The 18,554-nt window shown below is 41.2% G+C and overlaps 1 protein-coding gene across 1 annotated transcript in view; it reads left to right on the top strand.

Moving 5' to 3' along the window:
* cdkal1 (CDK5 regulatory subunit associated protein 1-like 1) overlaps positions 1–18,554 on the top strand; it is a 269,763-nt gene that overhangs the window by 38,514 nt on the left and 212,695 nt on the right. Inside the window, exon 4 of the mRNA XM_058747144.1 lies at positions 3,204–3,288. Coding sequence (XP_058603127.1) covers positions 3,204–3,288 — 85 coding nt within the window. The remainder of the gene's footprint in view (positions 1–3,203; positions 3,289–18,554) is intronic.

Raw genomic sequence — 18,554 nt, 5'->3', positions numbered from 1 at the left:
GCCTGCGATTGTCTGAGCTCCAGCCTACAGGCAAATATATGCAAATGGCTTCTGCAGAACATGTGAGCAGCTGTGAGTGTGAGAGAGTTATATTAAACCATATTACTCTATTATATTACTTAGATGCACATTTTGCTTCTGTAAATCTATTTTTTTTTCTAGTTTATATACTTACATTAGTAATTCATTTTGCACTACATGCTTAATACTTTTTATATATTATCATCATTATTATTATTATTATTATTATTATTATTATTATTATTTTTCTTTCTTTCTGTTAATACATATTCACTATTTGTAAGCAGCATAGCTGCAATTGCTTTGGCAATACAAATGTATAATTTGTCATGCCAATAAAGCACACTTGAATTGAACTGAATTGAATTGAAAGTGTGAGTGTGTGTTTTTGTGACAAATCAGGACATAGATGTGTATAATGACGAGGGTATGGCAGGTATTACAAGGTGAAGGTGACTTTTCAGGACATTACTCCACGTCCCCACTTTTCAAAACGCTTATAAAGTGTATTGTGTATTGAAAATCTGAAACAGCAGACAGTCTCCTGTAAGGGGTAGGTTTAGGTGTAGGGTTGGTGTAGGGCAATAGCACATACAGTAAGTACAGTATAAACACCATTACGCCTATGGAGAGTCCCCACTTTTCACAAAAACAAACGAGTGTGTGTGTGTGTGTGTGTGTGTACTGGTATTCACTACATTACAGGGACCAAATGTCCCAAAAGGAAAGTAATAGCAGTAAATTTGGACCTTGTGGGGGCATGTTTTGGTCCTCATGAAGCGTATAAATCAGAATGAAGTGTTTTAAGAATGTAAAATGCCTGTGGTCTTGTGTGAGGGGTAGGTTTCGGTGTAGGGTCCGAGTAAGAGGATAGAACGTAGAGTTAGTACGGAAAACCATTATGCCTAGAGAGTCCCCATAAAACATGAAAACCAGCGAGAGTGTGTTTCTATACTTTTACACTTGTGCTGTCAGTGATTCTGACAGATTTCTGTGGGAATGGTGGGAGTTGACTCTTGTCCTTTTGTAAATCTGGTTAATTATGAATCCTGTTGTACTTGAGGCTCGTTTTAAATTTTACTATGCAAATATTTTTCCTAAGTGTCAGTTGAGTCGCCCAGATCTCTCCAGGTTATGCAAGTGAATGTTTTCGCTTCCTGAAAACGCTGTCGAGTGTTGAGTGTTGGTGAAGCACTGATTTATTCCTGCTCCAGCATTCATTTGGGTAAATGTGGAGACCTGGATCAGGCGTGTTGTGGTCGCTGCGTTCTGATTTCTCCTTGCTGTCTGTTCATCCCTTACTTTCCTCCTCCTGTCCAAACATACAGCTGCGTTCCCTGCGAAAGAGCTTCAAATACTGATTTGGACTCAATGAATGGATAAGCACATAAACTTTCATGTTGGATCCTAACATCTCTGCATTCACATTCACTGCATGCAAAAGAGACGCATCTCCTTTTATACGATTTGAACAATGTGAGGATGAATAAATCCTTTATCTTTAAAGGTGCACAGTTGTGATTTAACTATAATAACTGCGCTGATCTGCTGTAAGAAAAGTCTTTGCAGTCACACCAGTGAACTCAGCAGGTGCAGCAGAGAGAGGAAGAAATCCTTGGTTTGGGCGTCACAGTGTGATTCATCACCAAAACAGTCACAAACTCTGATAAAGGTCCTTGTGAACGTGAGTGTGCAGTCGAGCCGAGTTCAGCAGATCACCTCAGGTTTGTGTCGTGTGAAACGCACCTGTGAAGCAGCTAAGGCTGGGTATCGACTTCAATACTTTTTAGGCACCGACTGAATTGCCTCGATACCACCGAGTATCGAGAAACGTCTCGTCGTTCAGTGCCAAATTTCGATACCTAAGGGGTTAATCTCATCAACGTCAGTGAGGCCTAGGTGTGTTCGACTAGAAGCGACGCGGCGCAGATTGATCAATCAGTGTTTGGCATCCGCGAGAGCGACTGGGAAGCGTATGGAGCAGCCTGCTACTACACACAGACTGAAGCTCGCGGTGATTTCAGCGTCTGCCGTCTCACTCAATGAGGACAAAAACACAAGAACAACACCTCCAGAACTGCTCTGAGAGTCACTTCATGAGCATTTTTACCGTTTGATTTGAGTAAAACTAGCGTCATATCATATACACACAGAGGTATTCACGGCAACCCGTCAAAATAAAAGTTTGGTTTAACTTGGAAGACACTGCGGCAGAAATATATTACAGTACTATTGTTCAGCAGACAGTACTGCTGCTACTAGGCTACTATTCAAATTATTAAAATTTTTTAGTAATGAGCACACAACATTTCTTCCATGTTTTAATTTTAATAGTAAACCCCCTTTGTTTGCCTAAATAAACTTTGATTTTAAATAATTTAAAGATAAATGAAATTAATGTTTTATGCCTTCATTTGAAAACCAGATACAGAACACAGGAGACGAGGCTTGGAGTCTGTATCAATGCCAACAAGCTGAAGAAATAGTTTTTTGAGATAATGTAATCTTGTTAAAACTGATTTCATAAAATTGGTATCGGAAAAAAGTATCGTTCAGGAACCGGTATCGAACTCGAGGTATCGGTATCGATATTGAACATTTTTGAACGATACCCAGCCCTAGAAGCAGCATTATATCATGTCACAGATCTTACAGTCGTTTGTGCTGCAGCGCACACAATCATTTCAAACTGTTCATTCTGAATACTACGACCTGACATACAAATAGAAATATGACAGTTTCCATGAAAGCGATATAAATGGTAAGCGTTTATCATATCTGTTCTCTGTAATGACTCGCACAGACTGACTCTAGTTTACTAGAGTGACTTGATTATTTTAATAAGCCTCTCATTAGTAATAACAAGAGCTGGATTGAGTCATTGGAGTATGTGCACTATATTCATTACCAATAAAACTGAGCATAAAACAAGAAAAGAGGTAAGTACCACCAGTCTAAAGTCATAGTTTGCTTCTCTATAGAAGTGCAGATTATTATTGAGGGAATTTGAAGCGGTTGTCCTGCTCTATAGATCGGTTTAGCGTCACTCTTCTCACGCCAGCTGTGAACCTGTGGAGGGCGAGGTTTCTGTGATCAACCCGTAGTGTTGTGTTATGACTATGCGAGTAATTTGTGATGGCGGCAGGAATATTAATAACTTTTGCTCCTCTCTGTTTCTCCAGAGAATCCGTCTGACGCCGATCTGTGGTTGCTGAACAGTTGCACAGTTAAAAACCCAGCAGAAGATCACTTCAGGAACTCCATCAAGTACGTTTCTGTGACACTCACTGTTTGCGTCATATATTTATGGCCTGGAGAAATAACGCATGAATTTCTGACTTAATATTAGGTCAGTAATTCTAACGTTAATAAGTTAAATATCATTGGTTATTGCAGGCCGTCTGTTACTCTCTTGAGTTGTTCTGCAGGCGTCTGCTTTATCCTGCAGTAATTTAGGAAGCATTGAATAGAGCTGTATCCAGATCAGCTTGACCTCTTCGAGAACAGCAGTGAAGAGCATCATGATGAGGGACTTGCAGTGGTTCCTGATGAATGAATCTTCGTTTGAACAATTCTTCTGTGAACGGACACTCGTTGCAGGCTTCACTGATTAGCGTCGTTGTTTCGTTTAGACGAGTGCAGCACACCAAAAACAATCTAGCTACACAAGCAGAGATAACACATTTAGTGCAATTATAAATGAACTGCTACTATAGGAACGGTGTGTGTGTACTGGATTAACTATACTTGTGAGGGCCAAATATCCTCACTTATATTGTAAAATATTTTGACAGCCCACTAGTGAGGCATTTGATCCCACATGTGCTGTATGTAGGGCACTCCAAATCAGTCCCTTATCAGGTTCCATCCCAGTCATGTAGACTGCGTGTTTTATCAGTTCATTGTAGTTTTAGTAGAGGCTCATGTTCCTGTTTCAGCAGCGCCTCTCGGATCGGAGCGTGACCTTTGACCCTCGGTTAATTTAAGTAAAAGCGCTCCGGTTAAAGCAGAGCGATCTGCACGTGCTGATGAATGTCGCTCGGCGGGTTGAGGGCGACTCGGGCACACGCTGGGCTGAGAGCAGGGCATTCTGGGTTTCTGTCATTGTAATCACTATGTGATTAATTCTGTTAAGAGCTTTAACCGTTCTTTAGAGCACTCAAACGCTCACTAATGCTGCCGTCACCCTCTCACTAGAACCGTAATCAAGCATCCCTCACACCTGCTCTGAAGTGTTCATAGAGACGCTGTTTCACACTAACTGCTCAGGTTTGAGTCTGTCAGAATGCGCTGCTTTGGCCGTTTATTCCTCAGCTATCTGATGTGCCCTACACGGACGTCATTACAGCTGCTGACTGATCTCTGAGCTGATGTTTGTGGCGTCTCACGGCTGATATGAGGCTGTCGGAGCGAGTGATGGATCCGAGATGAGAGACGTGCGTTCGATGCTTCTGTAACATCAGTGTCCAAATGGCTTCCTTTAGGAACTGAGATGCAGCTGAAAACCCTTCAGATTAAAAAAACAAAACAAAACAAAAATCATCAGGAACTGGCTATCAAATCCTCACAATCTAACATTTTCTCATTTGCAGGGTTCATTTTTGGGGAATGTGCTGCAAACGTTAATTCCACGTAATTTCTGCTATTGTCTTTGTCGTCACTTGAGAAACACAAATTAACTTAAAAACCAAAAGCTCAAAGTCGCCTTAATTGTAATGAATATGCAAATGTTATTAAAATGAGTCATTGAAGAATGATGCCTTTTCAAAACCACACAGCTCTGCAGAATGAAGTGGAGAGAGGATTTCCATAAGAGAGGGAGATTTGAGAGCCATTGCTGTGATGCAAATGCAATTACTGCTGCATTCTGACTGCTCGCTGGGTTCCTACATGTCATTTACATATTGAATTAGCGCAAGGCCCTGCCAATACACCACACACACACGGGTTCATATCAGCATCTGTGGGCTCAGAGGCAAACACAAGCGTTACCGCTGAGTAAACGCAAATCATTTACAAAGGCTGAACAAAAACGTCAGCTAGTGCTGTGAAAGGAGCAGCCATGCCAATCATCGCGCACAAAAGAGCAGACGGGCAGATTGTGAACACGCATCGCATTGAAACGGCCTCAAATGATGAGTTTTCTGTGCATATATCAACACTTCTGTCTGTCTGACTGTCTCTTTCTCTCACAGTGTTACTGCATTAAACAAACTCTCATCAGCTTTATCTTCACAGAAACCTCCAGCACTGTTAAAGTTGCGTGTGTGCGTCTTCCTGCAGACATGAATGATTCCTCAGATCGTGTGTGTTGAGTGCAGTGATCAGATGTGATCAGAATGATTGATTTCATCTGCTGCACATGGACACTGATGGAGGTCCTCGTTGTGTTGAATCCTAGCTTAGAAAATCCCACCCATGGACACAAAACCTTTAATCAGCCAATGCATATTAGAGAAATGGCAAGCAGATTGGTTAGAATGTCAAAATAAACTATTTGAAATGTATTCTCAGGTGGGAAAAAGATGCAACTGCCCCTTTAAATCAAGACACGGCCAAGTTGTATATAGCAGGTGTGAATAGGCCACACTAGACTGACACATGGACATTTACTGAAGGGTGAAGAAGCACCAAAGGCAATGGTTTTCATCAGGACAAACTTTTAAGCTGATGATACACAGGGAAACTTTTCGAGCCATTTTGCCGGGCAACTTTTTTTGAGCAGTGTTGCTTGGGCACTTTCCTACTGAGAACGGGTGACACGTTTCCACCTGGATCCTTTAGATCGGTCGTGGGCAACATTGCTTAAAAAGTTGCCCCGTGTATCATCAGCCTTAAAGGGAACATTCACCCAAAAATGAAGATGTGATGTTTATCTGCTGACCCCCAGAGCATCCAAGATGTAGGGGACTTTGTTTCTTCAGTAGAACACAAACAAAGGTTTTTAACTCGCACCGTTGTAGTCTGTCAGTCCTATAATGCCAGTCAATGGGCACACAGTCTTTGAGAGAGAAAAAAACATGCACAGACAAATCCAAATTAAACCTTGCGGCTCGTGACGATACACTGATGTCCTAAGACACAAACGATCGGTTTGTGGGAGAAACTGAACAGTATTTATATCATTTTTTACCTCTGATAAACCTCAATGTCCAACTCTCCTGAGCTCATCCACAACATCCGGCGCATGACGTGGCAACGGCTCTGGAACATAGATATATATACATGAGATATACGTAGATGCTTAAGTATCGCAGCCCATAGAAACCGTCGCTAATGAGGCATCTATGTGTATATCTATGTGCCAGAGCAGGTTGACGCGTCACGCACCGGATGTTATGACAGTCGGACATTGTGGTGTATCAGAGGTAAAAAAATGATATAAATGCTGTTCAGTTTCTCCCACAAACCGATCGTTTCGTGTCGTAGGACATCAGTGTATCGTCACGAGCCGCAAGGTTTAATTTGAATTTGTCTGTGCATGTTTTTTTTTCTCCCAAAGATTCTGTGCCCATTGACTGGCATTAATATGACTGACAGACTGCAACGGTTTGAGTTAAAAATCTTAGTTTGTGAACTCCCTCACATTTAAAACAAAATACACTCAGGGCACCTTAGCAACCACATCACACCTCGGCAACAACCCACAGCATGTAGTGTGGACATGTTTTCATAGACATTTGTAACGGGTTTGATTTCTGCGAAGGTTGTTCTGTGTGCTGAGGAAAGCCGAGCGTGTTCCGTGTCACGTGACTGTAGTCGGTGTGTGGCGGCTCCCGCACACGCTAAACAAAGAGGGACGGAGGTGAAGAGTCATGAAGGCAGCTGGTGAGGTGAAAGAGGAGTGTGCGGCACAAAGGAGGTTTTGTTCAGCCTCACAGCACCTCAATGCCTCGTTAGATTCATAAGCCTAATCAGCAAACGCCATGTGTGCCTGATGATCTCTCAGCCACAGTTCAGCAATTATTGTATATTAGATCCCTTCTTATGCCACTGCCATGTCGAGATCACGTGACCATCTGACCACTTTTGGACACTTTCAGTGCTATAAATGAATAATGAGTTTGTTTCCATGATTGCAAAGGTAACCAAACCTTGTTCTTTATGCAATTCTGCATCCGTGCCAGTAGGTGTCAGAATAAAGTCTCACATCACTCTTATATTGGCCAGTCAAACAGACAAACAAGACTTTTTCTTTGAAGGTGGGAGCTTGCAGAACTTCCCTTGTATGTGCTGTTTGCCATGATGCACATCATTGGTAATATTGCTTAGATGAAACAAACAAACGAGTGAGTCATGAATCTGTGCTTCTGATTCAATCTCTAAATACAGCAGTGGTCAGACACTGTGTGTGTGTGTGTGTGTGTGTGTGTGTGTGAGAGGGAGAACAGCTGCGCAGTCCTCCAGTCATTGTTATACTTAATTTACTCCATCTGCATTCTTCCTTTGTGGATACCTGTGAGCACTGGCTCACCTAGGGCATGATGGGTAAAAGACACACTCCAATAAACCTCCAGTTTGTGAGTTTGATTGTTTTTATACTGAGCTCACACTATCCTCTAACCCTCACAGAAACCCACCTAAAGATTTTTTTTTTTTTACAGTAAAACATTGTCTGACATTTCTTAAAGGTTTTTCTTTGAATTACAGAAACTCCTGAGCTCTCATTTATCAACCGTTTCACGCAAAGTGTGGGATTTACTAACTTGTACTTGTATGTAGGAATGTGGACCACTAGCGTAGCCAGAAATGTTTAAGTGGGTGGGTCTACGTAAAACTGGGTGGGCAGGTGTGTATATGAAAACTGCATGTCAAATTGCCAACAAAAAATACAGCACCAAGGTTCATTACACAGTACTTCTAAAGCATGCATTAACATTAATATAACAAATTACTAATGTTAATTTCAAAATTTACTAATAGGACATTATTAAAATTAAAAGTTGTATCTTTTAACATTTGCCTGAGCTGGTTAACAAAGATGAATAAACATGGTAGCAAACGTATTGCTAATGTTAGTTAATGCAACTAATGGAAGTTTATTAAAAAGCATTACCTACTTCATACTTCGCTGATGATCTCATGATCAAGCGTCCGTCAGTTCACGCGCATCGAGGACCGCAGAAATGTGCGCAGCTGCAAATTATGCAGTTTGTTGTGGCGACCAGGATCTAGCACAATGTTTGTTTCTTTCCACAAAGGTCGCATCTGTTTAGCGGATCAAACACTGCACCTATGCTAACATGATGTTTCAAACACGCTTGGTTCAGAAGTTTCCGATCGATAAATCCAGCGCCCTCAGCCTCAGGTGCTCTGTCGGGTTTCATCTGTAGACGGTCCGGATTTAATGCTAAGACTTTTACTTTTTAAAAGAATTGATCTGATTTATGTTTGCTTCACTAGGCTATTTTCAAATTTAACTTGACAAACGCGCATATTTTACTATTATATACGTACGTCGTAAACATAACATTGTGGGTGGGACTAACAGAAACTGACGAATCATCATTTTGACAAGCGTATGATGCACCTATAGGAAGAGGGAAAACGACCTGTAATTCACCATGAAAACAAGCGTTTAATATTGTTAATAAATAAAGTTGCAGTGAAATAAGACGTTTATTAGTATCGTTTAATAAATTACATCCATTTGGAAAATTACAAACTTCTTATTGGGTGAAAGCTACGCGACTGATGTGGACAAAGTATAGAAGCTTTTCTACACACTGTTGATAAACGAGGCCCCAGAAGTGTCCTTATTAACCCAAGTGTTCTTGTAACGCTGGTGAGTAAACTGACCCACAGATACTAGTTCCCCTACACCTTCTCACTTTCCTGCTGTTGAACGTTCTTGCCAAACCCTGCTGAACTCCAGGCTTCGGTTTCATCAGCTGCAGTCCATAAATTCAGGGTTTTATTTCTGTCCACTAAATCAGTCATCCAAGCATCATTCCAAGAGTGCCGATATACAGCACATTTACTCCACTTAAACAGTTATATAGTTAAACAGCTTCTTGATCCAGAAATAATGACATCCATCCTTCAAGACAAACACCATCGGCCTCCAGCTGGGCTTGAAACATGTTTAATTTTATAATAATATTGGCAAAAATTAAGTATCCCCAACTAAGCAAGCCAAAAGGTGAAAGTGGCAAGGAACCCAAACTCCATCGGTGACAGAAATGAAGAGAAAAACCTTGAGTGAAACTAGGCTCAGTCGGCGGTCAGTTCAACTCTGACCAGACCTACATGATGTGGCTTAATAAAGTGATGAGATGTGTAGCAAAGTATGGTGTCCCATACTCGGAATTTGTGCTTTACATTTCACCCACCCAAGTACACACACAACACACACACACACACACACACACAACACACAGACACACAGACACACTCTCGTTTGTTTTTGTGAAAAGTGGGGACTCTCCATAGGCGTAATGGTTTTTATACTGTACTTACTGTATGTGCTATTGTCCTACACCAACCCTACACCTAAACCTACCCCTTACAGGAGACTGTGCATTTCAACTTTCCCCAAAAAAAACTCATTCTGAGTGATTTATAAGCGTTTTGAAAAGTGGGGACATGGAGTAATGTCCTGAAAAGTCACCTTCTCCTTGTAATACCTGTCATACCCTTGTCATTATACACATCTATGTCCTGATTACACTTACACACACACAGACACAGACACAGACACAGACACAGACACAGACACAGACACAGACACAGAGCAGGCAGTGCTGTGGTGTCCGGGGAGCAGTTGGGGTTTTGATGCTTGCTCAAGGGTCTCACCTCAGTCGTGGTATTGAAGGTGGAAGAGAGCGCTGGACATTCACTGCCGGTGCTGAGACTCGATCCCATAACCTTCGTGTTACAATCCGATCCGCTAACCATTAGGCCACAGCTGCCCCAGGCTGCATTACAAGTCAGAGTTGTGGACTGATATCTTTCTGAATATTTCATCCAATTCCTTTTGCTTGAAGATCGGGTACACAGTTTTCTGAGAGCAGACACTGAAGCAAACACACACAGAAAACGTGCACAAGGACTCTTTCGCATCGCATGAATGGAGAAATACACACAATGTCGAACTGTCAGTTTTGACGAGTATTCACGTAAGCACAGTCGATCACGTCTTAAGTGAATGTAAACAGTAGTGTGCATCAGTACATTGCATCCGTGCATTCGTTTTTAAAGGGACAGCAGCCTAATTTAGTCGCTATTGTCCGAGTCATTGATGTTAATCAAGCAACAAAAGAGAGACACAAAATCACTCCCTGCTCGACTGAATCACTTTAGAAGCCCTAAAGATTAATCTAAATTTATTTATAGAAATAAATGTCTGCCTGAAAGAATGAAGAAGATGGTAAATGAGTTGTTATAAGGAATGGCGTGGCTCAGACGGCAGCTGAGGGCCGCATCTGATCTCGTTTGATCGTCACCCGCTGTCTGTTGGGCGGTGAATGTGCCTCACCCTGTAATTATCTGTCTGTGTGCCATCTAGGGCTGCTCGATTATGCCAAAAATCATAATCAAGATTATTTTGGTCAGTGTTGTAGTCACTGTTATTTAACACGATTATGAGTGAACCATATGACCAAAACTTTGAGTGATTTATTTAAAGATGGTGATATGCCAAATATATATTTTTTGTAAATAAGGTTGCCATGACATCTACATTTTAGAGACCAGAGAAACTTCACAATTCTCAATACCACAGCAGAGTATTAGAGTAACTCATATTAGTAAAATTATTGAAAATAATTAAACTGTCAGTAATAAAAAAAAAAGCAAAGGAATACAATAGAATAAAAAAATAAACAAATTAAACAGACTGCACTTGAATGGTTTTTAAGGCTAATACAAGTCTAAAGTATTCTGTTAACAGCCTACACTGTAAACAATTTCAAGCGGTTTCAACTAATTATTATTTAGTAACAAGTTCCATAGAAATGTTTCGTTCAGTCGATTTCTGACTTCAAAGTGTTATCTGAATTATTTTTTTTAGTTGGCTCAACCTTTAGTGAACTAGTTTTATATGTGTTTTATATGTTACCTCATCTAAGATTTATTATTTGGGCATCATAAGAAATTGCTGGGGAACTACATAAACAGTTTTATATATAACATTAATTATTGATTAACTGCTGTTTATCAATCACTAAATACACACACTTTACAACACATAATAGCCTTTATTTAACAACAATCTCCATTTTTCATACAGACTAAACATACAGGAATGAAGAAAAAGTCCCCTACATCTTGGATGGCCTGACGGTCAGTAAATTAACAGCAACTTTTCATTTGTGGGTGAACTATCCCTTTAAAGCTCCAGGTGACAAACATTACATCTGTAATACAACTGCAAAATTCAATTTAAACTTTGCTTAATGAAATAAGGAAAAAACTAAACAAGCTAAACAATGTTAGCAAACAAACATTTACAAATATTATTACTGTTTACAATTGTATCTTTAAAATGAGCATTGATGCTGACTGGATTTGTAATAGAACATGTACATTTCATATTACAGGGCTAAGTTACCTCAAATAGCATAAAAATAATATCAAAATATAACAGTCCTGCCTGTTGTTGATAAATTGATAAATTGATCAGTTTACTGATCACGGTCTTCCCAGTGCACAGACTCGTGCGCACTATCTAGTGATTCACTATCTAGGGAACTGACTGAGACGCTTTGAACGGCCTCGTGAAACGATTCAGTTGCCGTGTAATCCGCCCCGACATTTCACTGTGCTGTTAGTCACGTTTAATGTCGTCTTTTTACTTCACGGGACAACTGCAGAAGTTTACACACGCAAAAACCCATTCAACACGCCCATGTTAACTTCAAATGAGAGCATTACTGTGGCTTGCATTAAGTTACACGTTTCATAGATTTTGGTTAAACATAATGGCTTATAAAAGAGAAAGACTGCGCGATCTCTTCATATCTTTTCACATCACAGCAACACAAAAAATATCATACAACACGCCAAAATGATCTAAAATTCATTATAGTAACACAGCTTTTGATATTGGGTGCGTCCGAAATCGCATACTTCCCTACTATATAGTATGCGAAAAACAGTATGCGAGGCGAGTAGTATGTCTGAATTCATAGTATTTGAAAAACAGTAGGCGAGAAGTACCCGGATGACCTACTGCTTCCGCCCGAATTCTGTATAATTCTGTAGTAGGCAAACGATGGACACTTCACTATCCCATGAGGCCGCGGGAGAGGCCGCGTCATATTCGAAAAAATGTCGGAAAGCCGCGACGTGGCTGTCTTCAAGTGTAAAGTACCTCAGGGAAAAACATTGTTGATGTTCATTGTGGTTAAGTTGTACTTGTTTAACATCATCCAAGTAAACGACTGACTTGTTGAGGGTTAAACAAACAGATGAAACGATTGTGTGAATTGGGTGTAAAAAGATCTCTAATCATACCGATCAGATGGAGTTACGTTAACCTCACTGTAGTACATCAGCTTGTTAACGCTGCTTTCTTTAAATAGACGGTTCGTTAAGCATTAAGAATTTAAATCATTAACGATGTTTGCGCAGTGAAGTGCTCTTTAAATTTTTGCGCTGTTGTGAAGATGCATGACACGTGACATCATCAACATGGCGGATGTAGTACGTCCGAATTCTATTCATACTATATAGAACATACTTTTTTAACGGTCGAGTAGTACGTTCGAATTCAAATGTAGTACCTACACTAGTATGCGATTTCAGACGCAGCCATTGTGTTTTATGGATTTAACAAAGTGAAAGACCACATTCCCTTCATTTAAATTTCCCTCAGACATATACAACGCTTATTCGATGTTTTTATGTATGTTGTACATTTGTGTATAAATAAATACATTTTAAATAAAACATTTACACCTTTTAAATAAACGTTTTGATAAATTCAGTCTAAGGTTAAGTACAAATATTTATTCCGTGAAACCCTTGACTTAACGTTACCTGACGCCTGAACTTGTCCCACTTTTCTTCGGATATACAACTCATAAAAACACTTTCTAAATGTCCACTCAAAAAAATCTAATATGTTGCATGATTTTCTTGTTAAATTTAGTCTAAAAAAAATAACGTTTATTTACTGGCTCTTAGCTGAGGTGTGAACTTGACAAGATGGCGGCGCTGTTTCTCCTGCGAAGTCTCAGTCTCGGCTGGATTTGTTTTTATTAGTTCAGTCAAACATTGGCATTCTGAATGTTGACTGGATTTGAAAATAACCATTCATTTAATGTTTTTTAAATATATTTGTGCAGACTTAATATAATATGTCTTCTCAACTAAGCCCAAGCAACAAAATTAGTTCAACTTAAATATTTCTGCCCTTCCAACATTTTGTTAATTGTATTTTACAGTGTACTACAGAAATGAATAATCAAATGTAAAATAAAACAGCATAATCTTCACTGTAAGAATTCATCTTTCTTTGTTTCTTATTAAAGCTACAAAAGTCCTTCAGTTAAGAGCAGTGAGTGATTTTGTCTTTGTCGTTTATTGTTTGATTAATATTAAGCACGCAGTCGCAGCAGAAATATAGCCCGCTGTCACTTTAAGCGCAGCACGGATCCAATTTACTGTTATGCATGTATTTTTATTCTCAACTTTTTGTTCATTTATTACGACGAGGGTTTACGTGTATAACTAGGCGCCACATTTTGACACAATTTTCTGAAAAAATCGAATCAACTTTAGCAAAATGGGACGGGCTTGATTTATTAAAGTCACGTTACATGATTTTACTGATTTGCACGTGAAATTGGGCTTTTATGGAGGAACAAAAGCGCACCGCTGGAAGGGGGGAATGGGGTGCAATAATCATTTTATCACAATTATTGTATTTTCATAAGCGTTTGGAGGCCTGTATTTGGATTAATTGCGCAGCCCTAGAGCTAGTTTTCCTCTGGTCTCTTCTGTAGAGCAGACTGATTGTAGTCGTGGCCTGTAAGTTCACCCGCCTCTGGAAGTCAATGAGTTGAGCCCTGAGAGCAAACGATTTTTGTCCCGTTCTCTAACCAGTGCTAATGAACTTCTACCAGGCGTTTAGCAGAGCAGAAGATGATCTTTCCGCTCTGTAGTGACTGGAGGAATCGTGAGTCTCTCGTCAAAGGGTCTCTGCTAGTCACCGTGTGTACGACTGAACAAGGATCTCCCAGTGATGTTTGCTGTGGTCTTCTGACTGTTTGTTAGCATGTCTCTCTGTGATCTTCTGGTCTGTAGACGTGAATCTGGTTCCTCCTCCATTCCTCCCACTATCTGTGGGATCTTTTTGTCCGTTTCCTGGTCCAGCAGCTGAAAATGGTGCTTTGATCAATTAGTGTAGTAGCAGCACACTTTCATCAACCGAGGACGAGACGCTTCAGTATGAGCACTAGTGGTGATTGATTTAACACTGCTAATATCTATGTATCTCAGGGACACTAATAGGTGCATATTGAGGCCTGTCTCACCAAGCCCAGTGTTGTCTGATGAAGCCACGTGTGAACCGCTCCACCTCAGTTCTACACTGATTCCAGCGATCAGAGGTCTGGGATGGGCTGGAGTCAGTGAATGACATGCTGAGTACAGATGACTGATTTGACAGGCGCAGGACAACTCAGGTGTGCGCTGAGACGTCTGATATACAGTACAAACTGTCCAGTTTGGCGTGGAGAAGACCTGCTGTGGGTCTGTACTCAGAAACAGAGGAAGTGAGCAGGAAAAGTGAGTGTTCACTGTCTGTCAATCACCAGAGCACCACCATAACAACTCGATCTTCCCGCTCTGCTCGTGCCTCTCGGATGCAGGCCGTCTCCAGCTTCATTCAGCTCTCAGGAGTGTTTGCCCGGAGGGGCTTCAGGGCTGTTGTTTACGGATGTGAGGTGCTGTCTGAGAGGATCTGCAGTGCAGGTGTGTGTTTTGATTGTGCTGTAGGTGTCAAGTCTTGAGCTTGAGTGAACTGGGCCAGAGTCTCAGCTCTGTGGAGATTTTCCACCCAGTCTTCACGGAGGATCTAATGACCCTGATCAATTAGAGTTACTGACCTTTTAAAAAAAAAAAATAATAATAATAATCTGGGTATTAGTACACACACACACACACACACACACACACGCACACGCACACACAAACACACACACACACGTTTTCTTAGCTATCTAAATGGGGACTCTCCATAGGCGTAATGGTGTTTATACTGTACTTACTGTATGTTCTATTGCCCTACACCAACCCTACACCTAAACCTACCCCTTACAGGAGACTACAGGCATTTTTACAATTTCAAAAAACCTTTGTTTACTTTATTTTTAAACTGGTTTTACAAATGAGGACGTCCCCAAAGAGAGGTTTTTGGAGATTTTGTCAGGTTTAGCTCACTTTTGGGTACAAATTTGTCCCCAAAATATGGTTAAGTAGGTACACACACACAAAAACCACTCCCTCATGATTTTTTTCTATTTTCCAACATGGCAGTGCATTCTGTTGTGACCTGTCCAGATCCGAAAGGTCATACAGCATTATAGCACATTTCCAAAAAAAATCAGAATCAGCCAAGAAAACTGCAATCTGTGCATCTGTAGTCAAATGTGTTAACATTAGGAGTAAATGATGATATATGTACAGTGTAACAGTTGCACAATCATTAACTGCCCTGACGAAACTATTGCATTTGAACAGAATTAAAAACACCAAGGTTATTGGACAGTGCATCAGATCATCGTACAGTGGAGACAGACCAGTCTACCAGTCTTTCCATGCTCTAGTGAACGTTGAGCACTAATTGAGATGACCTCCGTGTACAGTCTCAGTGATTTGTAAGCTAATGGTGTCACCGTACCAGGCGAGACCACTGACACAGTTCAACCTGGAGACCGTCCAGTCTCCCTCGTTCACTCGCATGATAAAATCTCATTGAGCAACACAGCAGCCATTTTGGTTCATTTCACACAGCTTGAGCATCAAGTTTTATTCCACTGTCATTTTTCCATTAAGGGCTGACTTCATTTCAGGCATGTTTTGCAGGTTGGCGTTGAGCCATGAGTCCGAGTGCACGGCGGTTCTTTCCTGTGACAGTCTGTCAATCTGTTGTTGGCTTGTAAAGTCATTCCTCATCTCCAATGGCTCATCTGAGGCCACGTGCCAGTTTTATCCTCTTGTTCTCCGCCCAGGTTATTGGTAAGGACATTTGGGCCAAAACGTAATCATCTGTCATTTTTCTTTGGCTTGCTTGGCTTGACTCTGTGTCAGCAGTGTATTTATTTCCAGCCTCCAGACCGAATGTGGCTGGAATCCCTGGCCTGGTTTTGGAATGATCTGGATTTGCCATTTAAATGTGGTTGGTTCTCTTCGCTCGCCGTTCAGATTACCTTGAGAAACCGATTCACACACAGTCGAGATGCAAAGGCGTCCAAAACAAGTAATGGTGAATAAAATAAAATCTGTAGGAAAATTGCATCTTTTCACACATGTATGTTTTTGTTTCCATGTGTTGTTGAATGTGGTTTCTCTGTAAGGTCCAGGGATCAGAGCCGGGCTGGTTCGCTCCTGTAGCTAGATGCTGCTTCAGGGTTATGGATCTGTGCGTGTTCTTGTGATGTCGTCAGGATGAATGGGGATGTACAGATTCTCCCTGCACAGTGCCGTGCTCATTAGGATGCGTGGACCTTTGATTGACATGTTAAGTGTTGTTCAGTTCTAAACACTATCCTGTAAACTGGTTTCAGCAGCTGTGTGAACGACACACCTCTTAGACCAGAAACCCACCTCATTAAATCAGAAGTGAGCAGGGCTGAATTGCATCCGATCTCTGGTTTTGGACATACTGTATGTAAAGAGTTTGGTTCTTTAGCTTCTTTTTCATTTTGTAACTGAAATGCATGATTTCAAGGCCTGTTTATGTTGTTTTCACACTAAATCACTATTGTTCTCAGTTCTCCAGCTTTTGAAATTCTGAAAAACAATTTTAGTAAACAGAAAGATAAACACACACCACAGCAATCCCGCGGGCAGTAAGATTATCCATCGAGCAGCGCTGGCGTTTCATCTGGGGTTTTCATGTCTCTTTGAAGGCCTTATTCTTTTGGAGTCTGAAAAACGGACTGTTAATGGCTTCTCAAGGTCGCTCTTTCTTTTGCCTACTGTTTCAGTGTGACCTCACACACGGCGTTGAGATTGCCGAGTGCCACCGAGGATCAAAGATGGATGAATCATTCATTCTTCTCTTGTAGTGGCTTGTCTGGCTGGATGCTCTTTCTCTAATGCTTCTTCACCCACCACAGAGGCTCTGGATCCAGCTGACCGTGATCGTGGGAGAATATGGGACTAAAGTTCTTCTCTTAGAGTGGTTCTTTGGCAACCACTTACTGGCCATTATCAAGACGACAATGCGTCTTACAATTGTGTATTGATTTATTCCCAGGCTGTTTGTAGGTGAATCTACTAGGTGAACGGTGTCTGGTGGGCATCTGTTGTGATCAGGACTTGGTCACCTGTGATTCAGAGACATCATCTCAACCGTTTAGCTGAACTGTCAAAGTTGAACACATCCAGCTCACAGTCATTTCAACGGAAGGAAGTTCAACAAATAAAACACTCCCTCGTTTCTTTCATCCAGGAGCAGTCAATTGTCTTTCTGCAAGGATACAGAAAGCAGAGTCTCAGAACAGGCGTCTGTCTGTGAGAGCGAGGGTCGACTGCTGTGTGTGTGTTTGGACTCGTGTGGGAGGCGTAGGAGCATCATATAGAGTGAGCCCTAACCCGAACCCGTGAGGCCTGGCCGTCTCTGCAGCTAATGCAGGTGTTGTTTTTTGCTGGCGTTCCCTCTCTCAGCATGGATTGATGATCTGACAGATGACAGCGTTGAGGGTTAATCGCGGTTTACCTGCAGATGTGTCAGAGCTGCCGGCCAGATGCCTTTTTGTTTGCTTCTGCGTCTCTCTTCTTCTGTTTTTCCCATTGTGCGTGCTGAACTTCTGTTCTCCTCGCTGCCCGTCACCGTGCCGTTTAGGTCCATTTGGCGTGCTCTCGTAATCTTGACTGTTTACTTTTGGGGTGGGATTGGGACTCGCTTTGTAACTGGAGTCTCTCTGAAAGCTTTACAGTTTACAGACTAAAAATGTTGAGTGGTATCAGTTGATCAGAAGTGCTGTGTGTTGAATGACGTCCGTCCTGGTCCAAACAGTGTGAGATGGGTTGTTCTGGAAGCATTTTGACATTTAAGTGCATCTTGTGGCTGTTGAATTGGAATGTTACTTTATTTCTCATTTGGTCGTGTCTTGTTTAACCGTCATAGAGGTGTTTGTGCAAAGATTTCTGTTGAGGCTGCAAGTATATTTTCCACATAATGAATGGAGCTGCGCTCTATGTGCACCTGTCGGTACAGGCCTAGATTACAACACCAACAAACATAAAATGTGTTTTATCTCCTTAAGACTGAGCAGCAATCATGGACCTCCATCCATCAGGCTCAAGCTTGTCCCTACAGGAGCAATCATCAGAAGAAGAGGACATCTGCATATTTATGG

This window comes from Onychostoma macrolepis, chromosome 16 (assembly GCF_012432095.1).
Source record: "Onychostoma macrolepis isolate SWU-2019 chromosome 16, ASM1243209v1, whole genome shotgun sequence".
Classification (NCBI taxonomy): Eukaryota; Metazoa; Chordata; class Actinopteri; order Cypriniformes; family Cyprinidae; genus Onychostoma; species Onychostoma macrolepis.
The sequence above is the reverse complement of the archived record's forward strand: the minus strand, read 5'-3'. Positions and strand labels throughout refer to the sequence as shown.